The 27,523-nt window shown below is 35.4% G+C and overlaps 1 protein-coding gene across 1 annotated transcript in view; it reads left to right on the forward strand.

Annotated features, from left to right (window-relative positions):
• The window catches only part of MICU1 (mitochondrial calcium uptake 1), a 283,476-nt gene that overhangs the window by 130,136 nt on the left and 125,817 nt on the right, over positions 1-27,523 (forward strand). Inside the window, exon 6 of the mRNA XM_072628225.1 lies at positions 16,270-16,384. Coding sequence (XP_072484326.1) covers positions 16,270-16,384 — 115 coding nt within the window. The remainder of the gene's footprint in view (positions 1-16,269; positions 16,385-27,523) is intronic.

The following is a 27,523-nucleotide window of genomic DNA, read 5'->3' on the forward strand; positions in this document are numbered from 1 at the left end:
ATATATAATAAATGGAATCACTACTAAATATTACCTTTATTCCTTTTAGTTGCCAGGTATTTTTCTGTGATTGACTAAACTTCCATTTCACTTGGAAAAAATGCTTGGAATTGGTGGTTTTCAGTTTCTTTTGTATGTCTTGGTATACTTATGTAGTCATAGCGTGTTTCCTAGTCTTGCTTATTTTCTTTCCCTCTTGCTTCTCATACTTTTTACTTATTCATTTTTACATTTAACAAATTAAAGTGAGAACTATGTTCTCTTTTCCTGCTGCTCATAATTGACAAGTCCTCTCAGATTAAACTCTTTTTCTTATCACCACATTTTTTTTTCAAACTGTCAAACATAGTAAAAAATTTAACAGGCTTTCAGTAAAGCTATTTCTTAGTAAAGAAATGCTGACTTCCATTCTTTTGGTGTTAATATTTTTACCTCTTTTAAGAATAATACTTAACGTAAAAATAGCGTTCCTAAAGGCAGAATTAATTCACCTATTGCCTTCATTGCTATTTATTTTTTAAAAGATAGAAGAATTTTCAATTTTTCCTGCCCCTTGGATATCTCTTGGCTGTCACTAGATCTAGATTTTTCATTATTTAAAATCTCAGGACTAGAAGTCAGAAAACTTGGATGCTAGCTCCAGCAGTGCCAAAACTTGCTTTGCGACCTTGGGCATCACTCTCTGGGCCTCAGTTTATACATTTATAAAATGAAAGAATAGGGTTAAATAGATGATATTCTAAGAGTTTGGGGCTCTAGATGTGATTTCTTAATGTCTTGATTATATTTTATGCTTGGGTCACAGGGTGCTGAGAATTTAGATTTTTTTTTTGTTCTTTCCGTACTCTGCATCATTCCCAGTAGTGTTCCTGAAAAGAGGATAATTTTATGTCAAATAAAACAACTACTTTTATATTCAAGTTAAAGAGTCAGCATTTGGATTGAAGATGATAATGATTACGATATTTATAGCCCAGAGGATACTCAAACAGAGAAGGAAATAGAGAAAATAACCTATGTTTAAAATGGAAATGTTGAACAGATGAAAGGTAAATATGTCAGTAATTGTATGTTGGTTGAAGTTTTAGTAAAAATATGTTGACATAAATTTCCAAGTAAGTCACATACTTCTTATTCAATAAGAGCCCCAAATTCTCATACCTATCAGTATAGAAAGTCAAGTAACTAAATTAGGGGCAAAAATATTATTTCTCTTTAGAGAGAAATTGGGGCTCTCCTTACCCTTTGGGAAGCCTAGTTATTTGTTCCTTATCACAGATAAAGTAATTTTATGGAATATATGGAATAACAGCAAAGATCTTACATGTGTTGAAAGAGGTATCCATGATCAGGAGAATCGCCTCCTGTTTAGTGTTGGGAGGTGGTACAACCAGGGTGGGTATGTAAGAGACAAAGTAAAAATGATAACAAGGTGCAGCTTCCATGGGGTGGATTTTGGTGCGTTTCTAAACATGCCAGTTTTGCCTTAAATTTAAGTCAGAAATGGGGTCCATATTCTCTCAGGCCTAACAACGTAATCCTGTTGAAAAAGATATCAGACTATGATGTCCTGTGTAGAACTGCAATGGTACTTGGCCACATCACTGTCACTTTGCTTCCAGGTATTTAACATAATGTAATTTGAGAGCTTGAAAGGAACAGTGTTGTGGTTTCATCAGTATAGAAACTCCATTCACCCCAAGATTGTAACTCATCTATGATTTATAGGCTGAGTTGCCCAAGTCTCAGAAAGGTGAAGTGAGACTTGCCCACAGTCATGTCGTTAGCACTAGTACCTTGTTTTCAACATAGATCTTCCTGACTCCAAGTTCTGTCTACTCTGGGCTTCTTTACTACATGCAAAACTTTGCCTAGATTTTCTATTGATATAAATCAGTAACTGAACATTCCATCTCCAGTCTTATTCGCTAGGGGCACCTAAGTTCTATGTATTTTATTTTTGTTCATGATGCATGTTTTCATTTGTCATGTTAAATCCCATAAATTAAACTATGCACTATCACTTATATTTTCTTGTCCTCATTGTTCAGTAGCAAAATCCTTGTTTTAAGGAACTTTATCACTGAATTAAAGGAGAAAAGGGAAAAGGTTTTAAACTTATACACCACAGGTTCCCAAATGCATTCAACAATCACATACCCATTTTATTTGTGAGATGAATTTTCCCATGGTTTTTCTTTGTCCAATTTATATTTATAATCAGTGCATTCCTAAGTTTAAATGAAAAACTGCTCTTACTAGCTGAAAAATACTTGACATTATCTGACTCTCACTATGATGTTTTACCTCCAAGCTGTTGGCTCACATAATTTCTTGATAGGAAATTATTTTTTCATGTAGCCCTCATTTTTTCAAACTACTTCAAAAATGTAATTTCCTTGTTCATATGACTACAGACTTCACTTTCAGTGAGGTTTAATTATATTTAACCTTATAAAAATCAATTTTATCTACTTTACTAGAATACAATTATAAATTTGTATTTGCCATAACATGTCCAACAATTTCATTTTAAGAAAATCATCAAAATATCAGTTTTCAATCTAGTTACTGAATTTAAAAATCGGAATGTAGACGGATCTTTATACCCAAGGGTAGTCTAAAAGCTCCATTTGATATTCCCTAGACCAGATTGTGACTTCCTTTTTTATGGAGACCAGTGCTTTTAAAGTGGAAAATCTCGAGTCTAACTAAAAATTTGGATTTTACTTTTACTTTGTAAGGAAGAAAATAGACAGTTTATGTCTTTCATATTACAAATGAAGTTAAGCTCAATTTATTTTCTCTTTTTTTCAACAATCACTTTACCTACTTTGTTAAAGATAAGCACCCACAGGAATAAATACTATAATTAGTTTTAATCATTATCATACCAGTTACTTAGGATTTGTAAGAAGGGTTTTAACCAACTCCTCATTACAAATGCACAGCAATAATCTAAGTAAACTGGTCGCTGATTCTCTAGTTTCTCCGTTAGAGTTTATTTTTAAAGCCAAGTTTTCCTTGAACACCCAATGAAATTTTAGACATTTCATTTTTATTTAAAGGGTTTCCTAGATTCTCTAGTCATTACTTCACATACAGTGCTTTAAAAAAATATCTTACAGTAAATATCCCGATGTCCTTTTCTCTCCTTTACATGATGGAGAGCTCCTGTTCTTCAACTTGGGTTCTGAATTGAAAAGTCTGTCCCCAAAAACCCTCCCAAAAATTCTCCTAGGCAAGTATTGACTAAAACCTTAAGTTTCCTTTGGAGGGAAATTAGGAATTTCCTTTTCTTTTCACTGGACCTTGCAAGTAAAATAAAAAATATTGTTGTGTGTTCTTTTCCTGTCCCAGGTTCGTAAGTGTTGTAATGTGTTGTAATCTGTATTTATTTATACATGTGTATATGTATATAGAGAGTTTGTTTCTTGATTTTTAATTTTTTGGTTTTGCTTTTTTATATAATCATACATTCCCGATTTTTTTCCTTTCCTTTTTCTAACCTTTCTTCCCTCTGATCAGGATTTCTGGCAGGTACTGACTCATCAGCATGTTCTTTCCATTAATCTGTGCTCCAGAGAACGTAGTTATGCTTTGGGCTTAAAAGGAAGAGCGCATGCTGGTTTCCTTCCCCTGCTCCCTTCAGATTGGTTTAATTCATGTCACTTTTAATTGATGTTTTATCTTGAATAGAGACAATTAGAACATTAAGTGAGTCCTTGAGAATATAGTAGCCAACACAATTGAAAAGACAACTTTAAACATATCTAGGAAGGAAGTTTTGTACAAAGAAAAATGTCTGTGCTGTAATTCATTAATATTTCTGAAGAAATAAGCAATTTCCTTAGGTAGTGCTATAGGCAGTTGGCAGTCTTTTAATTCTGGCCAGAGTATGTCTTCGGCAGTAGGACACTAATACTTTGAAAAGGAGAGTCGAACTAACTACCATTATGGTGAAAAAAACAGTTTTTTAAATCCACTATATTCTGATCTTGAGGACTAGGGCTAAGTTACTTTTCATCTCCATATCCCTGTTACCCAGTACAATTTCTTACATGTTGTGGGCACTTACATGTTTGTTGGTTTGAGTTCATCAATGGCCACCTCACAGGGGAAAAAAATAAGGTGTTTTTTTTTTGTTTCTTTGTTTGTTTTTAAGTGTTGATTTAGTCAAACAAAGCAAAGCTATTGCCTAGCTGCCTGAAACCATATAAATTTGTTTGGAGCCTGTGAGGAGGAAAAACCAGTGAGCAGATGGAGAAAACTGTGAAAAAAGAGCATGATACAAACCTTTACTGTTTAGAAGGCTACAGCCATAGACATATATTGCAAGAGGGTCAGTCCCTCTGGCAGAACTTTGAAGATGCAAACATATCAGGTGTAATTTGTCTTCTATTTATGTTTATTTCCTTGTATATTATGTCCCCAAGTGGTGGGCATAAGAAAATAGAGATCACAAAGGGAAGCTGGATCGTAAAAGCCCAAATAGTGGCATATAATAATTTTATGGTTCTGTATAAAGAGTTCTTTATCTGCTGTGTGGGCCATTATTGTAACACAGAGTAAAAGTTGTATCATGTTTTGCCATGCCATGAGATCAGAGCTAACTTCTATTAATAGTAGCCCCTTACTCAGCTAGCTTTTATTCAGATGAGTAACACTGAGCAGACGCAGGCAGAGCTCTCAGGTGTAACTTGATAAGTCATCTTTAACTGGTAAAATGCATTGATAAAACATCTTACCTTCAAACAATATTATATTTATTGGGCCCTAAAAATTGGAATTTATGGAGATGGGAACTCATTCAAACTCTGTGACAATAGTGGTATCACAATTTTTATCGTTAGAGATCCTTACTTTCAAGTTACTATGGTAGCCTTCATCTAAAGGAAAACAAATCAGATGAGAAGCTATAACTTTGAACTTAGGAAAGATACTGCTGTTTTATTAGTACAATTTTAAACATGCATGTGATCTTAATTTGCATTAGGTAGTTGTGTTGCTTTCTATAGCCGATCTTGAGGACTAGGGCTAAGTATATAGCTTTTATTTACCAGATTCTAAATATCCAAAATCTTAAACCTTTACCAAGAATTGGGCACTGTTTCTCTTGAAACATAATTTTTAAAATAATGAGCCACTCAGTCCGAATTTCATGTGTGTGCTGACTGCATGAATTTATTTTTATAATTAATTAGATTCTGTTTTAGTTATAATTACCTATTATCCAAACCTACCAGCATGATACCTTGTAGCAGTCAGGTACACAACAGTAGCAGCCTGCAGGTGACCAGGTCCTGCTGACCCTACTTGGTTGATTAAGTACAGAAAATTTGTTTAAAAATCTCAGAAAGATCATATTTGGCCCTTTGGCTGTATGTTGGACACCCTAGCCCTGGCACCTGCAGCGTAGTATATTAAGAGGTCTTAATGGCACCAGTAGGCTACTGGGCAAGGAAGAGAATCCTGTATTTTATCACTGATTGAGTTCTGAAATATGAATATTAATTGGATGGATAAATATGCAAAATTTGGTCTCTTTCTTCCTTAGGTGAAAAAACTGTCACTTTGAAGTGATATGTCAAAATTGCTATCTTTCTGAAGAAGAACATTAAATGCTTCTCATTAGTCTTCTTTGAAATACAAACTCAAATTTAAATTGGATTTGTGGAACTTAGAGTGCATGCAAGTAAATTAAGATAGATAGCAATGCTGAAATTTTCCTGTAGTTGGACTGTACAAAAGAAGATAGCCTAAATTAATTTGTAAAGCTATACTTTTTTATTAGGTGTGCTTTATTAATGCCCAGAAACAGATTGGGAACCCAGATGTGCACTTGGTTCTTTTAAATAAAAATTGTTTTACATTCAGCCAAAAAAAAAAATGCTGCTTCTCTAACCTAGAGCCCTGAGTTGCAGTGAAAATTTCTTTTTTATTTAGATTTTAATCAGTAGAATAAGAGAGCCATTCTTTACCAGAGGTACTACCAGTTTGTTTTAAACTGCTATAGTCAACTATGACATGTGCTTCTTTAATCATGTTAAAATTCAAACTATTACTGCATTCTCAAGGATCTCTTGTGAATTGCTTAAGAATCTCGAAGCCTGAAAATTATTTTAAAATTTTTTTTCTTTGTAAAAGGAAGTTGGGGAAGAGTTTTCTTGTGTTGCCTTCAATGAGTATACATCTTGGTAACACATCTGCATCTTTTGGACTGCCGCAGGTCCTTACATGGAGCAGTTATTTTCTAGGCTGTCCCCAGATCAGGCTTTCCTTGCTTGCTTTTATTGCAGGGACTCCTCCTTTGCATGCTCAAGCCTTACTGCCTGTGGACAGTAGAGAATTGTTGGGGGAGGGGAGTTTCTTTTCGATTTGTGGTATAGAATGCTGATCTTGTGTTTGAGACGCAGCTTGTTAAAAGTGGTGATGAATACTTATTGTGCTGCTGGGAGAAATGTCCGTAAACGTGTTTTTAGTCTCTGGGTACCACCACTATTAACCAGTTATGGCTTTATCCCCCACTTTCACTTGATCTTTAAATTCCAGGAGCAACTTAATTGTAAGGTGCTCCAAAGGGAGGTTTAAAATTTCTGTTTTTTCCAAATATTAAAACCAGTAAGCAGCAGGATTATTTTAAGTTTTATTGCTTCCAAATGTGAGGTTAACTAAAGTCATTGGATTTTGTTGTTGTTGATGTATAACCGTAAACGTGTTTTAATGCTAATCTCTGTGTGATTAGTCTTTTTATCACAAACATTAGTTTACAATTCAATATGACATGAAAAAAATGGGAGTCAGAGTAATTTCCCTCACTATTTCAACAGAAGCATTTAAGTGTGTTTTTTGTTCACCCAAATCAAACTTTGAGAAAGCAACATAAAACTCTCATTCCGTTGATTGAATCACAGAAGGTAGAGGCAGAAGAGTACCTTGGAGATCATATTGTTCCTCTTCATCATTTGACAGAAGGGAAAACTAAGGCATGAAGAGAGCAAGGGGCTTCTTGAAAGTTGTGCAGGTGGTGGTAGCAGAAGCAGCGTTCAGATCCAGGTGCCCTGGCCCCAAACCCTGTGTTTCTTTCTCTTCTCTGTGAGGCCTCTCTAATTCAGCATGCTGTATTTTAATGATGTCACTTCTTCACTTTGCCAGTTTTGTCAGTGCCCGATGTGGTAGAGGTGTAGCTTCTGTTCCAGAAATTTAATGAGGACAGTTCTTGCTGATGCATATTTATTTCTCTCTAGTTTGATATATCCTCTGGTTCCAAACTCAATTCATTAAAAACTGCACCAGTTGCAGATTACTCATTGACATACTTGTGGGGGCCTGTGATGACTGCCAAAAAGCATTAGAAAGACTATTCTATAAGTGAGAACTATATGAAAAACGCTTATACATCGTTACACTCTGTGATCCATTAAGAGTTATATGGAACCACATCATTTTCTCAAGCCTTGCTCTTTATTTGCAAGGGAAACTTGCTCGATGCAGTTAGAAGGAAAAACCAGAGAGCTCAGAGGTATATGGGGGAGGAGGGAGTCGGGGGTTGAAAGAGAATTATTGGAGGAACAGTAGCAGACGTTTCTCATTGGACAACTCACGTTTTTGTTGTCTCTTTAGCTTGAAGAAGATTCGGTCTCCCCAGTACAGAGATTTCAAGTTACATTTAGCATTATATATTCATGTGAGTGTGAGATACGTTTTTAAGATAAAGACTTTAAAGTAATGTAAGTTCTGACACAAGTGGTGATTGTATTTATAGATGGCTGTTGTATTAAACTCTTCATCTGAGGAAGGAGAATTCCTGGAGAAGTGATGGCTGTGCTTCAGTGTGAATTACACAGGAATTTGAAGGAAGATTTTAGTTGTTTGTAGAATATTTTTCTAAATGGGAAGAGAGGGAATTATTACACTGAATTGTATTTCAAAACTGGACACTTAAGTCTGATTCTACCTCAGGGACTCTTGTCAGTGAAAAGATTGTATTAAAATGCTATAACTCACGTGAGTTGAGGCCATGTTCTGGCAAAGCATTTTAAGCATCTGACCAGGCAGGACTTAGGAAATCAAACAAAAAAACCCTGTAGCTACTAAATTTTACTTTGGACATTAGATGGACATGGATGAAAATATATATATTTGTTACCCAAAACTGCAATTAAGGAAGTTGACAAGGAAAACATTGTAGAAAATAATAAACTTAAGAGATTTCTTCTTATGAACCTGATTATACCTCATGACAATACTATAAGATAGAAACAGGTCATAATTATAAAAATGAATTATTCTCTTTGGGCATCAGTTTTATTATCAGTAAAGTTATTTGTGTATATTTTTCTTACTATCAAAGCTACTCTCTCTATTTAAATATTGTCCTTTAAATGTTCTCAAGTATTCTATGTGTAGTCATTTACCAAAGGAAAGATGAATACTTAATCCTAATTTTTTGAGTATTTTGCAAAGCCAAAAAGTGGTCAGAATTAGGAATAGAAAGAAAATTGCTTTCTGTCAGAGTGAAGTCTATGGTATGAGGAGCATTACCCTTCTAGAGTTTGTTAACTCTCTTTATTCTGTCCAGAGTGAGAGTTGTGTGAAACTAAGAAAAATAAGGTATCTCAAAGTTCCATTAATTAGGAATATACCACAATTAAACTTTTTTTTTCTGACTTTGCCTTTAAAACAACCTTGTTCCAATTTCTGGAGAGATTAACCCATTTTTTCTGTTACAAGCAGCTAGTTGGTGCAGTAGATAGAGAACTGGGCCTGGGTCAGGAAGACCTAAATTCAAATCTGACATCACACATCTACTAACTTTGTGACCCTGGGGAAGTCATTTGAATTCTGTCTGTTTCAGTTTCCTCATCTATTAAATGGATATTCCCCCTTCTTTCTTCTCCTACTCTGCAGCATTTTGTTAGGTTGGAAATGGTGTATAATTGCTTAGGGTTGGTGACTTTGGCCTCTTTAACACATATTTGTGTACCACATGATCACTGAAATATGAGCATAAATTGTAAGGATACATTTAATGAATTGTGTTTTCCCTTCCCTTCAGATGGAAATACTGTCATTTTGAAATAATGTGTCAAAATTCGTTTTCCAAAAGAGGAAAATTAAATATTCTTCATTAGTCTGTTTTTGTTTTTGAAGTACAAATTCAATAGCACTTGAGGGATTTAGAGAGACTGTAAAATGCATGTAAATAATGAGGAACAAATGCCCATGTGGAATTTTCCCACAATATGAAACTACAAAGATAGCCTAAAGTAGTTTGTGCACCATTTTTGCTTTATGGAACAGCAGGCCCTGAGCATGGTACAAGACAGAAAGATGAGTGGATTAGAAATCAAAGGACCCACTGTGTCACTTAGTGCCTGTGGACTTTGGGCAAGTCATTGAATCTCTCTAGGCTTCATTTCCTTGTTGGGCAGGAGTGTACTGCAGGTCACTTTCAACCTGAACTCTTATGATCTTTTGATCTCTGTGTTCCCTTGCAACTCGGGATCTATAATCCTTTGCCTTCTAATGTTCCTGCTACCTTTAAATCTACAGTTCTTGATATACTCTGATCTTTTAATGATAAGTATTGTTTTGCAAGCAACCTAAAAATGTTGCTTCTCAAGTCTGTAATTCTGGGTAGTAAAAAAATTGTTTTATTGAAAGCTTGAAGAAGAGGAGGAGTTAGAAAGTTTAATTCTTGGTTGATGTTTGTTTTAAAAGTAAAAATATTCTGACACATCTTCCTCTAAAGATCCCAGAAGGAAAGAATGATTTTATATTCTAAGTGATTTTTATGGTTAGCTGAGGTTATTTGAAATGAAGGTAGGTTAGATAAGTTATTTCAAGCATAGCAACTGTGGAACCAAAAGCATATTTGCGAGTCATGGCTTCCAGTTATATCCTTATCCTTGTAAACGTATACTACTGGTTATAGGAAGGCCAGACAGAAATAAAGAGTTGGATCATCAGAAGTCTGTCATCAGTCCTAGAAAAACAATGGAAGTGCACATGTTACTGATAGAATTTATTAGCAGCATCTTACTATGTACAGTGTAACTCTTAGAGCCATCGTCAGCATGGTAGTACTCTTGTAGATTTTGCTATTTATTTGATAACTTAGCCTAAGAAAAACTGATGCTATATAGTATAAAGCAGTTCAGATCACTAACTCCAGATCCTTTTGGGAAATTTTAGTTAGTGTTTACATTGACTTGGACTCAGAGTTTTGCATATCGTAGAGAGAAATTCTAAAGCCATGTTTTAATCTTTAAAACAAGTCAAATCCATGGCTAGTTCATGTCTGCAGTTAACAGAATAAGAGTAACACTTATTTTCTTTTTTTGTTTTAATTTTGTTATTTTAATTTTATCAATTATTATGCACAGTTAAGCAAAATAAATTCTCATTTCCAAAAATGCATTTCTTATTCTGCATGTTAATCCATCATGTCTTTGTCGTGATATGGTCAGCATCCTTCTTTATCAGTCCTCTGGAGTCATAGTTGATCATTTAATTAATTAAAGCTTTTAGTCTTTCAAAAGTGCTGATTTTTATGACATTTGAAGTTACAGTATGAATTATTCTTTTCTTTCTGCTGACCACTCTGTGTTAGTTCATACAAGTCTTTCCATGTCTCTGAAACTATCTGCTCATTTCTTAGAGTACAATAGTATTCCATGACATTAGTATACCATAATTTGTTCAGCCACTCCCCATTTGATAGACATCCTATTAGTGACCAGTTATTTATCACAAAAAGAGCTTTTCTAAATATTTTGTGCATATCTTCTTTCTTTAATCTCTTTGGGTTATAGGCCTAGCAGTCCACCTACCAAGATACAACCAAGAACTGTATAAATACAACTACAGAAGTTAGTGTTTTGTTTTGTTTTTACAACAATATACACTGACCTAAATACTTAGAGAAATATTACTTATTCAGTGCCATAGCAATCAAATTACCAGAGAATTACTTTGTAGATGTAGGAAAAAAAATAGCAGTGTATCTAGAAGCACAAAAGATCAAGAATCTCAATGAAAATAATGGAAAAAGTGGGAATAAAGAGGGCCTTGCTGTGCTAGATGTAAAACTATACTACACAGTAGTTGTCAAAACGCAGTTATTAGAGTAGGCATACTCTTTGACCCTTGTTTTCTTGAACTTGTATTTTTGTATCTTATAGACCATATGAATAAGTTTCATTTTTTTAAAACTATCCCAAATTGCATCATACTTTGCATTTTTTAAGAAAAATATTTTCAGTAAACTCAACAGAAATGCAGTTGATAAATGCCATTGTTCTAAATGTGCTACACAGAAAGCCTAAATTCTGAGATTCAACTAAGTGAAAAGGTATCTTGATAAAATGTGACTGTATTTGAATGTTATAACCTTTATACCCTTTACTTAAATATATGTAGTTTTGGATGAATCGATCTCAAAAGTATATATTGGATACCATGATAGTAGCAAGTGCCGTACTAGGAAATTCAGTTCCCTTCATGACATTGTTTTATTTAGAATATCATCCTGTGCCTTGTTAGATTATCGAGGTCAGTGTTATTAATAAAGCTGTAAGTATACTTGCTTTCTTTCATCTGTGTTAGATATTATTGTTACTGCTCTGGTTCAGTCATATCTTACTCTTCATAACTCTGTATGGGGTTGTTCTTGGCAGTGGCACTGACATGGTTTGCCATTTCCTTCTCCTTCTCATTTTACAGATGAGGAAAATGAAGTCAACAGGGCTAAGTGACTTGCTCAGGGACCCATAACTAATAAATGTCTGAGGCTGTATTTGAACTCAGATCTTCCTTACTCTAAGTCCAGTACTCTATCCACTGAGCCACCTAGCTGCCTGCTTGTTACATACTAGCAGGTTCTTGGGGCAACTAGATGGTCCAGTGGATAGAGCACCAGTGCAGGAGTCAGAAGGACCTAAGTTCAAATCTCACCTCAGACACTTGACACTCACTAGCTGTGTGACCTTGGGCAAGTCACTTAACCCCAATTGCCTCATCCTGGGTCATCTCCAGTCATCCTGATGAATATCTGGTCACTGGATTCAGATGGCTGTGGAGGAGAAGTGAGGCTGGTGACCTACACAGCTCTCCCTCACTCAAAACAAAGTCAAGTGCAAGTCATGTCCTTATTTCTCTGATGGCATGGTCTTCTTTGGCAATGAAGGACGAACACACACATACACAACAGCAGGTTCTTGAACTAAAAATCAAGTCCCTTACAATGGGTTTATATATTATTTCATAAATCTGTTGTGAACTTAAATAATCTTTCATAAAAAATAGCTACCCCTGAGCAGGAAGGGAAAATGCTCATCATTTTTAGTCCACTGAGTTTTGAAGCTTTTGTTGAAGAAATGGAACTTTCTCCAGAGGTGTACATCAAGTCAGATCTCTCATAGAACACAAAAAGGGACTTTGTCTCCTATTTAGCTATTTTTCCCCCAGGACACTCAGAGAAAAAATATTTTTCCCATGGTCTCAATCCTTTACTCTTCTTTCTGTAATTTCTTGTTTTGTCATTCTTGTTCTGTACTTCCCTTACCTTGAAAACTGAGGTGTATATGTTAAAACTACTAGAAGATATAGGGTGGATTAAGTGTTAGTGACAACTTGCTTTGAAGCCACAAAAACTTTACAGATAAAGAAAAACGGATTTTTAATAAAGAGAGAATTTGCTCTTGATTTCATGCCTCTTATGCTCCATAGACTTCATAAAAATTATAAAATTTTCTTGTACTCTCTGAGGGAATATGTGTTATTTTGGATCCATTACACACACACATGCACACACGCACACACACACACACACACACACACACACACACACTTTGTGTTTTGAACCACTAAGAAGCTTTGAAGTTGAAAAAAATATCCAAATATATCCAACTTCCCAGTTGCCCAGTTTATTTCATCATTCTTAATTTCTTAAAGTCCACTTTATTCATGATCAAACTCAAAAGTTACAATTACTCTATGTTGATTTGAGGAAGTAATCTATGATTCATCTTACTGTTTTCAAAAGTCTATCCAAGAAGCAGCCATATGGCACAAAATGATCTGAAAATTGCCGGTTTTTCCAATAAGCAAGAATAGGATTTTTCCTCTTTTTTTCTGTCTTTTCTTCCCCATCCTAGTAGATCTGTTAGACTAGGAATATATACTTTAGCTCTAAGCAGTCTAAGAGAATGATTTTTGCAACCGATTTTATGTCTGTGCTATTAATATCTATGATGAATTCCAAGAATTATTTTTACCCTTCAGATGTTTATCAGAGATATTTACAAACTCTTTGGGAGTGATAGGTGTATTATAAAATGGTTTGTATTTACTATCCAGAAAATGTGTTTGTTTACTTCAGAGTGATGCAAAAACAGACACAATTTAAATGGTATTTATTATAATTAATTTCCAAGTTAAAACATAAAGTACTTCCATAAATTCTTCCTGTTCCAGAAAGAATTATTTTAACAACTTGTGTGAGAAAGATTGTGGTTTTATATATCATTAAAATTACACATCATGAAATAGAGAAATTGCAAGACAGGATGGAATTAGTGTGCCTACAATTTTTCATTTTATAGTTCCTCGCATAAACAAATTACAAAGACATTGTCTATAAGTTAGTAATTATAATAAAAAATGAAGCTTGTTGATTTTTGCTAAGTGGGAATAACCATTGAAAAAAATGTGGGATATGCCTCTACTATCATCAGTTACCAGAGGTTGAAACAGTGAAATTATTTTCAGATTGAATTCATTTTCTGTTTTTTATTTTAAAAGATAAAGCAGGTGTCAGATTTAAAATATCTGGTTATGTTATGTGTTTTTTTTTTTTACTTTGAAATAGGATAATGAGGGTAAAGATCAAGAGCTAGTACAATATAGCTCGGACACATGATAGAAATCAGCATGCTATCGTCTGACACTTTGCAGTTATTAATTTTTCTTTTTATTACGTCAAGTCAATTCTGTTAAAAAAAAAACTTAAGAAACTAAATTCCCTTGTTGAAGTTCTTCCAAAGGAAATTTTGTTATATGGAAATTTTTACTGCCTTGTATTTATCAAAATAACATTTATACTTTTATCTTCTGAGAGGTAGGATGAATCAGTTGATTATTAGACTAGGAATCAAAAATTGTGGTTTCTCTACCTTAATTCCATCTCATTTTCCTTTTCATTTTGACCTTGGGTAAATCAATTTCTGTGTCTTTGCCTATTTTTTTAAGGGAGAGAGGGAAGGAATAGAGCTAGTAATATTCTTCTTTTAGAAACTGTTCTCTTGTTTGTAGAATACATTGTATATATTTATGTATGGGCAGCGGATAGAGTGCCAGGCTTGGAGTCAGGAAGGTGAGTCTTCCTGAATGCAAATCTGACCTCAGACTTTTACTAGCAATATGACCCTGGGCAAGTCACTTAACCCTGTTTGCCTCAGTTTTCTTATCTGTAAAATGACCTGCAGAAGGAAATGGCAAACTACTCCATTATCTTTGCCAAGAAAACTCCAAATGGGGCCATAAAGGGTTAGACATGACTAAACAACAGCAAAATATTTTTATGTATGTATATGTACAATTGTATAAACTAGATAATTCTTGTACATTATTTAGCAATGTGTACACAGTTTCTTCAGGGCACACAAATGTAATATTAATGTGCTTTGTCTACTTGTCTATCCCCAAATAAATAACCTCTTGCAATATACTAGATAATTTGAGAGTTTTATTCATACCTATTTTGATGGATATAAATTTTTAATTTCCCACCAAAAAGCCTTTCCACTTGAGGCTTCTTTCAATTCTCTCATTTTCCCCAAACTTCTATTTGATATTTTGGTAGAGGAGCCAGTGTGGAATAGAATCTTAGTTTACTTAAAGTGGAAATTGTTCATCCTTTTTACTGGTTAAAAGAACTAATCTTTAGACACAGGTACAAATGAAATGAGGGAGAATCTGTCTCCCAGGGATGCCAGCCATTAAAGCCAAGGTGCTCCTCTGCTGTCGCTGACCTTGTGTGCCTGCTCTTTGGAGGTTTCCCTGCATCATCTTTCTTTTCTGGAAGGGCGACCGTTCTCATTGACACACTGATGCTTCCTGTAGTTACTTTCATTTGATTGGTTAACCACTTTTCTTTCCTTTATCTTGTATATATGATGGGATCCCCACTAGACTGAGGTAACCCACGGGTCAGTTGTGTACCTGGCTGTTTGGCCTGATGGTGTTTGTTGGTTTGGTTTCCTGATAACTCTTCCCAAGTTTATGCTTGTATTGTGCTCTGCTTATATGTGCTTGCATGACTTAATGTGACTTTAATTGCACTTAGTTTCTCTAACATTCTGTGTTATTTTGATATCCTCATTTATGATAAGTTCTTGCATAGCTACATTTTTTTCCAAAACAGATAAAACTCAGTACCCAGTCTAACCCTGATGGATCCTTTTCAGTATTTGAGGATGTAGAGGCATAAAGTCATCAAGTGGCCTCTGACTTGGCTCAGAAATGAGAATGCAGAGTAGATAAATAGAAATCCAGTTCAATGATCTAGAGGAATGTGGTAATCAGGAAAGCCCAAAGGGCCAGTGATGTATTTGTCTTGGGTAAAAGCTGAATTTTTAGAGAGTCCTTCACAGAATGACCTCAACCAAAGGTACTAATCATGGTAAAGCTAAATATTAATAAAAAGAAAGCCCCAAACTTAGCAAACACACTTTATTTCAAATATTCCCTTGAATAATATATGTTGCTGTGTTACAAAATTAATGTCTGTCGGAACATTAGATAAAACTTTTATAACTTAAGTGTATCAGGAATTAATTTTTAAATTATTTTAATTTATTATTATTTATTAAATTAAATTATTTAATTTATTTTAATTATTCTATGAATAACAGAACAGAAAGGTTCTTGAGATGGGAGATTCAGAAAGATCTTCTTGATGTCTTTTTGTCTTATTACCTCCAGGGAAGAGGGTAAAATAAGAGCCAGTATGTTTGTCACAACTACTGATATGTTGGGATTCTTTTCAATTTGCCAGTTCCACATTATGTCTAACCTGATATTCGAAAATGCCTTGTAATTTCTGTATTCTTAAAGACTGTAAAGGATCCATTGATTTAGAATGGCCTTCAAGAATGTGCTTATGAGAAGTAGCTTGAAGCCTCTCTGTAAATAATGGCTCCTTTCTTATTGTTCATTGACTAATTTGTTATCTTCTTTCTTTGGGGGGGGCTGGAACATTTCTAGAAAATATCTCAGGAACGAGAGAAATTTGCTGATGAAGGCAGCATATTTTACACGCTTGGAGAGTGTGGACTCATTTCCTTTTCTGACTACATCTTCCTTACAACCGTCCTTTCTAGTAAGTATGACCATTTCTTGATTTAAAGCACTATCTTTTGGGGGTATGGGCAGAAAAAGGAAAGGGAGGGATAAAGAGTAGACTGCATTAATTAAGGGCAAGGGAATAAATATCCAGCTTCTACTCTGTGCTAAGACACTATTCTAAGCAATTTTTACATACGTGGGGTTCCAGTAGAACCCCATTTTACAGTTGAGGAAACTGAGACACATAGAGCTTAAGTGACTTGCCTAAGATCACACAGCTAATAAGTGTCTGAGGCCGAATTTAAACTCAAGTCTTTCTGATTGCAAGTCTAGCACTCTGTCAGTATTGTGCTGCTAGTTGTGCTGCTAGACTATTGTTCTGCTTTCAAAAAGCAGAAAAGTGATTCCACAGTTTAATATGGAGCACATCCCACGGTACTTCATGTAAGCATATTGACCTTTTTTAACTCCAAATTTGACCCAGGAAAAATACTGGTTTGTATTTTTTTTTTAAACTTATTAGTCTTTGTGTTACTGTGGGTTTTCCTGTGTATGGAAATTCTATCTCACAAAATGAAAACTTTTAAAGTATAAAGAGGGTAAAAAAAGGGAATGTTCTTAGCTTTATCCTATTTCTTTAATTAATACAATATACCACAATCCTTCTAAACAGGAGCAGAGTTCATTTAAAATTCAACCTAAATTTTTAAAAGTAACATTTCCCAGTATGTTTAATGTTCCATGACAAATCTCTGTTATTTCCTCTGTCCAGCCACCCTTCCACCCACACACTACACTCACTGTCAACAAATATTTTTTTTGAGTGCCTGTTACATACAAGGTACTATGATAGGTGTTACGGACAATACAAAAAATCAGAAATCTTATTTCCCACCTTTAAGGAGCTTATGGGCCTGCATTTATAGTAATGTGCTCAGTGCCTGAATGAACTCATTGGAACTTCTTCAACAGTAGTAGAAATTGGACCAGGGTGAAGCTATGAAGCAAGGCAATTAAAAAGAAAGCATATTTGAGATCTTCAAATGGGTCATTTTGTACACACCATGGGAATAGAGTGTTCATATCACATTTGAAAAGATCTATAATTAGTTTTAAGTGCCATAATTGTGGTCATGGGAAATACTAGTTTATATGTTGTGCGTATTGTTTTCATGTGCATTTCATATTGATAATAAAATCTCCCAACAGGGAGGCAAAATGGCAGTAGAAGTAAGAAGAACTGGTTTTTAGTCCATACTTTCCACCAACTAGCTCAAAATATGACTCCAAGTAAAACACTTAACTCCTCTGGGTGTCACTTTCTTTATGAATGAAAGAGGATGACTAAATGAGCTCTAAAAAGCCTTGAAATCTCTGATTCTTTATCCCTCAGCTGCCTAGGCTGCATGCAAACAAGCCCCGTTATCTTCATATTATCTGACTGTTCAAATTCATTAGCTGAGTAGTTTAAAATACAAAAATAAAATGACAGAACATTTGCTATACATTCAACATTTTCAAAATTCCTGCTATCCACAAAGCACTGTCCCATGTAACGTAAACAGAATATAAGACTAGTTTCCTTATATCTAATCCAAAACAAATTAGGCCAGCCTAAACTTTCAGCTATTTATGTATGGCATATTATGAAAACTCCCTGCAGTGTTGCTGCCTTTAGTCTGCAGATGGTGCCAGTAATAGATGGAGAATGTTCCAGTGGAACCATTTCTTTCCATCCAAGCATGATTCTTGGAATATGCTCTTTTCCTCCTCCTTCATGCATCCTATTGGTTGACACCCTACATCTGTGATTCATATAGTTTCTGGCAGACTGGCATGTATATTTTTTCAGCAAGAGTTAAAGAAAGCAATGGCAACTAGAATTTTCAGTCCAATCCAAGTGTATTTTTCCTCCAGCAGTTGGGACTGTGAACAGATGTGAATCAGAAAACTACCCAAGAGAACAACCACATCCTGGATCATTTGAGGGAAAATGAAGACCTCACTAAATATTAATAGTTTTTCTAAGGACCCTTAACATTCATAAATAATAGTCTCCACTTGTTGCCTTCACTTCCTCTTTCGCTCATTTCTCATCACATTGTAGTTTAGATTCTGACCTTCTCATTCTACTAAAAATGCCATGCCAATTACAAGTGATCTTATAATTGTCAAATCCAATGACCTCAAGTTCTCAGAAGTTGAACTGTATAGAAGATTATTGGAAGAGGAGGGAGACCAATTAGTCCAGCTGAGAGGTGACCAAAGCTTGAACTGTGAGAGAAGAGGATATGCTTATGAGAAATATTGTGGAGGTAGAATTAATAATACTTGGCACCTAATTGGCACCCGATGTGGGTTGAAAAGAAAGTGAGGAGTTGAGAATGATACAAAGATTTTGCATCTGAGTGACTCAGAGGATGTTGAGGCCCTCATCAGAAATAAGGAATTTCAACATGGGGTTAGAGGAAAAGATAATGAGTTCTATCTTGAGATGTGCTGAGTTTGAAGTGTCTCCAGGACATCCAATTCTAGTCAGTTGGTGATGTGGGTCTGGTGCTCAGGGAATGACAAGGGCTAGATGTATAACATCACAGATGGGGACCTCAGGCAATCCAGTCCAACCCCCTTATTTTACTGGTGAGAGACTGAGATTTGGAGAGATTGAGTGAGTTACCTAAATTCACATTTAAGTAGTATGTGGCAGAGATGGGATTCTAATTTTCATCCTCTGATTCCATATCCAGTATTCTTTCCACTGAGTCATCTGCATAAAGATGAGAGTTACACCTATGAGTGAAGAGAGCAGTTTCATTTTAGTGATAATGGCAGATGCTAGATTATAAAGTTTTGAGGTATGAATGACAGGAAAGAAAATAGAGGCAACAAATGTAGACAGCTTTTTCTGAGGAGGGTTTTTTAAGGATGAGTAAGATGTAGGAGTGTTTGAAAGCAGACAAAGAAGGAACTAGTGGATAGGGAGTGAAGATTAGGAAATAGAGGGATAATTATGGGGGTAATATGCCAGAGATGAAATCAAGGGTGGTGGGAAGGACCGCTTCTTCATTTGAAATGGAAGTAAAGGAAGAGGAAATGGGGAATACTACTAAGCAGTTTTGAGGTATAGAACATGAGAGAGAAAGAGCTCAAGGAAAGTGGACTTGATGTTTTCATTAATAAGCCAAGAGACTGGGGAAGGAATGATGTGGGAGACTTGAGAAGAGATTCTGACAAGTGCTGTAGGGAACGTGATAGAGAAGCAATTAGAAATAAAACAATTACCTTGCTGCAATGAAGACTCATCTAAGTTGAGCTTAGATGCACATACATTTATATTGGATCCAGTTAGGATAGTGGCATAGCTTTCTCTAACTTCAGCATCTTGTGAGTGGGAATGGAAGAGAGAAATGGTAGTTGTCTGAGGCAGCTCTCTAAGACTTTAAGTTACAGAGAAGTCTGAACAAGTTGCCACATCAGGAATGGGTCAGAGTGATGCAAGTATTTTTCAGGGCTAATGAGTTTTTTATCAGACATTTACAAGGCTGTCAGCTTGTAACAGCATATTTGAGACCCTTCCAGATCACAGAATCAAAGTTGGAAAGGACATTGGAGACCACGTAGGAAACCCATACCTGAGCACAAACCCCTCCAACACTAGACCCCCAGAGTGGTCATCCAACCTTTGCTTGGCAGTGCTGGTGAGAGCCAATTTGCTTCCTTTCAGGGCATCCCATTCCTCTTTATGATAGCTCTAATTATTAGGAAAACTGTTAGAAAAAGCTCTATCACTTTTTCTATAAGGAGTTCAGGGGTAAATAAGAAGTAAAGAAAACCTTGCTATGACTTGATTAAGTGTTGACCATATAATACCTTTCCATATGAATATTATCCATAAAAACTAAACTGGAATTAAAAGAGAATGAAAATTAATGATAATTTTTTTTACTGCTGCAGTGTTGTAAGGTATTTATTTTGAGTTACAGAGATACTCTATTGCTTATTTTGAGTAACATATAGTACTTCTTGCAGTAAAGAAAATTAAGTCTGTCATTGGGTTTTATTTACCAATAACTTCTTAGTCTAGCATAATCTACAGCTGTAATTAATTCAGTTCTATTGTGGAAAATATAGCCTGTTCAGAGATAATAAACTAATCCTTTTAAGTACATCAAGAATTCACAGATAGTATTAAGTGCAGTTCCAGCCAGATGACTTAGAGAACACTATATCCCTTTTGGATGATCCAGCTGCTTTCTGATTTAAGGAATTTAAGTCTTTGCATCATCAGCCAGACTAAAATTTTGATTTAGAGGAAGCTAGGAATCAGTTTAGTGTGTAATTGTCATATATCTCTTATGCTGCAAGGTTAAGAAATTTTTATTTTATGTAGAAGAAATTTTATCCTCAAGCAATAAGAATTTTGGAATAGTTCTGAAGTTGATAGAGGGAAAGGGGAGAAATTATTGAATTACGAACAATTTAACAAAAAAAATTCTAGCTTAGGAGAAAAATAAGCTCTGTAACAATATTTCAGTAAAATTCCATAACTGTGGCGTCAGACTGAAATAGAAATGGGAGCCACTAAGCCATACCTAAAGATCTTCAGGGCCACGTATTAACTTAGTTTTAATATGTAGTGTATCAATGTTTTGTTGTATTTTTAATTATTTTGTTAAATATTTCCTGGTTACACTTTCGTCTGGTTTGGACTGCACTCAGGAGTGTGGTGGGCAGCATGAGACCTGTGGGTCATGTATTTGACACCTCTGCTCTAGAACTTACTTGTTAAAGCCTTGGCTACTGAACATCCAGAACAGTCATGATCCCCAAAAGCTACCATGGCATCATCCAGAATAGGCCATGCCAAGCAAACTCCACTTCTTGTCGGATAGTATGTTCAGGAAGGTAGATTAGAGAAACGGTATGGGTATTGTTTACATAACAAAAGTTTCTTAGGCTATTTTGTGCAAAAATAGAGCAACATGGACTAGAGAGTAGTACACGTTAGAGAAATTCAGAATGGGTAGAATGGCCAGACCCAAAGATTAGTCATTTAATAGTTCTCTTCACCTTGGAAGAAAGTCTTCAGTGGAGTACCTCAGGTTAAGTAGCTTGGTTCTAAGCTATTTAACATTTTGACTTGGATGAAGGGGCAGAAGTCATGCTTATCAAAATTACGGGTGACACAAAACTAGAAGGCATAATTATCACAATAGATTATAGAGTTAGGATCTTAAAAGAGTTTGAAATGGATCCAAGAAAACTAAATGTGAAGTCATATACCTGGGTTCAAAAAAATCAGCTTCATAGGTAACAGATGGCAAAGGCATGGCTTGACAGCCATTCATCTAAAAAAGATGTGGGGGTTTTAGTGGGCTACAAACTCAATTTGAGACAACAGTGTAATATGAAGCCTTGAAAGCACAATGTGATTGCTTTCCACCTCTTGGGAAAGAGGTTATGGACTAGAGATGCAGAATGAAACATTTATTTTCAGACAGCCAATGAGTAAATTTGTTTTGGTTGGCTATACTTATTTATTACAAAGTAGGGCTTCTCTTTGAGGGAGAGGAAGTTATAGAAGGGAGTCTCTAGATAGTGATTGTGATGAAAAATAAAAGAAAGAGCATCAATGAAATTAAAAATACAGAGAAGTAAACAAAAGTAAGTTCAGTGGGCAACATAAACAGGGAAGTTTGTTATAATCGTTAAATTTAATGTGCTTTACGGAACTGTATATAACAGAATTTCACAGTTTATGAGTTGCTTTTTTCTTTTCTTCTTTATGTATTGAAATGTTCATGTTTAGTAATAATTGTCAAATTCAGAATAAAAAAGGAAATTGAAAGAAATCACAAATGCAGTCTTAGAGTGTTTTAAGGAAAGAGTTTCACACTTAGGGAGGTGATAGTCAAGCTTTCCTCTCCTCTGGTCAAAATATATAGAGTGTTCACTTCTGAGCACTGCCATTTTAGGAATTAAATTGAAAATCTAAATTTCAATGGCCAAAATGATGATGGGCCATATAAGGATTGGCTGAAGCAACTGAGAATAAAGTTTAGTCTAGAGAAGAAAAGTATTTAAAAGATCATGATAGCTGCCTTTGAGCATTTGAAGAAATGTCATAGAGAAGATGGATTAACGTTGTTCCATTTAGCCCTCGAGGACAGAACTAAGAGCAGTAGATAGAAGGTGAAGTGGAATGGGTCACCTCCAGAGGTGACATGTTCTTCCCCACAAATTTTGGACTCCTCTTTGCCTTGCCTTCGAATCAATTGTACATGACTCTAGGATTGTAAATTTGGAGAAGGAAGGGACTTAAAGACCATTTAATCCACCTTTTTCAGAAAAACTAGAACCTAAACAGATTAAGCAACCTGTCCAACATCATACAAGTGTTAGGTAGTAGAGCTATGATTGGAATGTAGGTCTTTTGCCTCCAAGTCCCTTTCCAGTGGGCAACATTGCCTATCATTTGTTGGCTATGTTGTATAGGGGATTCTTACTTAGATACAGATTAGACTAGATGACCTCTGAAATCCCTTTTAATTCTAAGATTGTGTGATTCTATGGTCCTGTACCTGGGAAGTTGATTTTTATTGAATTCAGATTTAAGACTTTGCATTTACCCCTATTAAATTTCATCTTAGTTATTTTAGCCTGTCCAGATTTTCTTTGGATCCTGACTTTGGAATTCACTGTTGGCCCTTTTAGGTATTTTTGTATCACCTGCAAATTTGATAAACATGCCATGTTTGCCTTTATTTAAATCATAGATGAAACTATTATGCAGCACAGGACTGAACACCAGTTCTCACAGCACTGCACTAAAGACTTCCTTACAAGTAGAAATTAAGCAATTAATGACTGTCCTGACTCAAAGATTATCCCTACAGTCCTTAATTTATGTTAACTGCTGTGCTGCTTAGACCATAACTCTCCATCTTTTTCGAAAGAAGAATATGAAGACTTTGTCAGATACTTTGCTAAAATCTAGGTAAATGATCTTTCTGTAGGATTCTGCTGATGTACCAGTATGAGACTTCCATTTTTAAAAAAGAAAAGAAAAAAGGTTAGTCTTGTATTACTTGTTCTTTATGAAGCCACGTTGGTTTCTTATAATCAACTGTTTTCTTGATGTTAGCTAAATATCCTTTTAATGATGCATTCTAGATCCAGGTATGTAAAGTCCAACACACTAACTTATATTTGCATACTTGATTCTTTTATCTTTGTTCAAAATTGGGCCATTTGCCCTTCTCCTATCCTGTGATTCTCATCTTATTCTCCATAGTCTTTCAGAGTGACTAGCTTGTTAGTCACGTTGGCCAGTTCTTCATTCTTTCCAACTGGACTATGCAAGGAGAATAGCTTCTAACTTGTCGCTCTGCCTCCAGCTACTCCCCTCTCCAATCCATGCTCCACAAAGCTGCTAAATTGATATTTCCAACATAACCAGTTTACTTACTTGCTTCAGTAGTTCCCTTTTGCCATTAAAGTAAAATATACATTTCTTCTATTTGAAATTCCTTTGTAATCTGCCTTGAAGCTGTCATTGTAAACTGAATTCACATTACTCTCTGCACACATACTATATTTTGGCTAAACTGTCCTGTTAACCATTTATCATTCCGTTTCCCTCCATGAAGGTACATGCTGTCTTTCATGTCTCAAATGTACTCCCTCCTCACCTGTATCCTCCCTCCTCACCTGTACCCTTTAAAATCCCTTTCTCTATCCAAAGCTCAGTTCAGGTGCTTCCTACTTTCCTGGCCTTTCCTGATCCCCACCAATTATTAGCTTCCATTTAAGCTCTCAGTGTAATTGCTTTATTTTTCTTTTCTTGTATACTGTATTTTGTACTTATTATCTGGTTGCATATTGCTTCATGAGGCTAGGGTCTGGAGAGCTGGGACTGTCTTGATATTTTTTGTCTTTGCCTCCTCTTTTGTCTTTGCCCAGCACTGCCTGATACATTAAGTAGATGCTTTAGAAATACTTGTTAAGAATTGGATTAAATTAAGGGTAACTGTGTACCCTCATTATCTCCTTCCTTATATTGAGTATCAGTTCTCTACTAGCCATTTTTGTTCTATTCTTTCAGATCCAAAGGTCATTATCCTTGACAGAAAAAACGGAAGCAAAATAAAGATTGAGTAGCTCTTCCCTCTCTCTGCCTTCTATTATCATTGGTCTATTCTCCTCACTTCTGCCACCACCACCACCACCACTGTGCAGCACTTCTAGCTCTTTCTTACCTCCTTATTTTTTCCCAACACAATTTTAAAAATACCACTGTTTGTTTTGTTTAGCTTTTCTCTTATTCTGAACTTTCACACCCCTGACATTCTTATAGATATTTATCCTGTTACCTTCTGTATATATCTTTTAAAATTCTAATTTGCTTGATGTTCCTGTGTATTCACATTGATATTTTCAGAACATTTTTCTTATCATAAGAATGGTTTTTCTTGTTCTTAAGAATTTTAATCTTTTCAGTAGGAAGTCCTCCTTGTCCTTTCTGTAAGCACTTTGAAGTCTGCTTTCCAAATATTAGGGGCAAATGACACTGCGTCCAACTTTTCTCTATCATACATTGTAAGGAATGGGTATTTTCTACATCATTTATTTTCACCCAAGCAATGAGTTCTGGCTTGGTGAGAATCACATATAGAATAGAGGTTGCCTTCGTTGGTTATTCTGCTTTCCGAGGGATGACATTCTCTTTAAAGCAAGATAAGAAATTGTTACCAGCTTCTTTGTCCTCCTCTTCAGGTTCTGTTTGAGTCTATCTTTTACCTCTCAAATCCTCTTCCTCCTGCTCAAGTCCCTTCTGTTTATTCAACTTCTCTTCTAGTCCTCCCAGATATTCCCCTTCCCATCTTCAAGCTCAGGTTTCTTTCATAATTCAAAAATGCTCCAAATACTCTTCACCATCATGGTGCTTCTGCTCAAGATCTGCAATGATATCTCCCATATACCTTTGTTCCACCAAAACTGAAAGTAAAATAGCATGCAATCAAAATAGCTCTACCATGACTTATTGAAGCAAAAATAAAATCAAACAAGGAATAAAAGAACAGTTATTTGCACAGATTACAATTATTTCTTTCAGAAGTTTAACCAGTATAAATCATTTGACACAACAGTGAAACCAAGAGTCTCCAAAGCACTGAGACCACCAAACATTGGATCTCCCTGAAAAGCAGAAGAACTTGGCAGCTAAAGGCAGCACCAGTGTAGAATATGAAGTCAATAAAACCTTTAAGGAAGATTGTGAAAGATGATGAGCAGTAGTACCTTATATAACAGGGAGAAGTAGAAGAAAGAGAAACATGTTTAAAGAAAGCTTGATGAGAGACTCAGCTCATAAATCTTGAGAATATTGAAGAATAAAACTGGAAGGACAACAAAAATGAAAAGTGGACAAGATGGAAGGATGGATGCATGGATGGATAGACAAAAACATTTATTAAATAATTAATATATGCCAAGCATTTTACCAAGTTCTGGGGATATAAATACAAAAGCAAGACAGTCCTGATTTACATAGTGAAATCTTTTCTCCATCAATGATGGGAGCTACCACATTTGGACTCTTGATAATAGTCTATTATGCAATGTGAAAAACTTGAAGCAGCCCTAAAGAAAACTATTGTTCCCTGTTATAACGTAAGCTTCATGAAGGAAATGACTGTCTTGTTTTTGTATTTGTGTCCCTAGGACTTTGTACAGTGTTAATATGTAATAAGCACTTAATAAATGCTTTTCATTCAATAGAAGTGAGTGGTTTAAACAGAGGACTCTGTTTTTCTGACATCTGTATGCAAGTCAAGTAGTGACTGTGGATGCAAGGGGGTGTGGTTTAGTAAAAACAGCTCTGGAGTAGGAGTCAGAATACCTACAGTCTGTCCCCACCTCTACCAACAACTAGTTACATGACCTTAGGCAAGTCATTTTGCCTTTCTTGGCCTCAATTTCCTCATCTGTAAGATGAGAATTGGACCATAGGATTTCTAAGTTATTTTCTTTTTCTAAGTTCTATGAAGTATAGCTTAAAGATAATTATGATGCACTGCAGTCTAGAAATATTAGTGCCTTTTGTGCTTAGGTACATGGCTTGGAATTAAAGACAAAATAAATTTTCAATAAAATCCTGTGTTGCAAACAGAAGAAAGGAGGTGTTTAAAAAACAACAACAACAAACAATCCTTCCTTTGAACTATTCTTATTTTATAAATTTAGAGACATCTTTTATTTAAAACATAAAACTTAATTTTTTAAACAACTAGTGTATTCAGAACATCTTCCTATACCATAATGCATGAATAATTAGTACTAGGACTAGAAAAGGACAAGAAAAAGCTCTTTATGTTTTAGTTGTTCCGTACTTTGAGTTTAAAGATGAGAGAAACGTTCTGTGGTATATCCAGTCTGCTGCTAGTTTCACAGCCTAGTAAGTAGCCAACCAAAATCTAGAATGCACTAGTGTAAAATCTGCAATGGTGCATTTCCATTGTTTCTATATTTCCATTGTATTGTTCAATTTATTTTGCTACATTTGTTTTCTTCATCTTCAGGAATCTTAAAACTGAAATTTTGGGGAGAAACAGTTTAGCCTTGTTCTAATAAGTACTCTCAGTGTGAATAACTAAATAAAATCTTAAAAACTTGTTCCTTTTAGGAAATTCAGGACCCTCAGGGCTATTGTGTGTCTCTCCATGAACCAGCAAGACATCAAGGGTCCAACAATTGTACTTGGACTTTGCCTTGAACCTTGGGCAGCTTTATAGGCTAGTGGAACACCATCAAAATTCATTTGAAATGGATTTGACCCCAAAGAATCTAGCAACTCCTGCAGTGGAGGCTTTTTTAGACTCTGGCCCCATAACAAAGGGTCAGAGGACCACCAAAGGGTGATTAACCGTTGCTTTTTCCACAGACCCACTCCTCTACCAAACTTTTCTATTTGTCTCAAAGTCACCACTATTCTTATGTTCGCTTAGATTTATAATCTTGATAGTCATCTTTGAGTCTTCATTTTCCCTAACAATAATATCCAGTTAGTTGTCAAATCTAATCAGTTCTTTGTTGTTGTTCAGGCATTTCACTCGTGTCAGACTCTCCATGACACCATATGGGGTTTTGTTGATAGATACTAAAGTGATTTGCC

This window comes from Notamacropus eugenii, chromosome 1 (genome assembly GCF_028372415.1).
Source record: "Notamacropus eugenii isolate mMacEug1 chromosome 1, mMacEug1.pri_v2, whole genome shotgun sequence".
NCBI lineage: Eukaryota > Metazoa > Chordata > Mammalia > Diprotodontia > Macropodidae > Notamacropus > Notamacropus eugenii.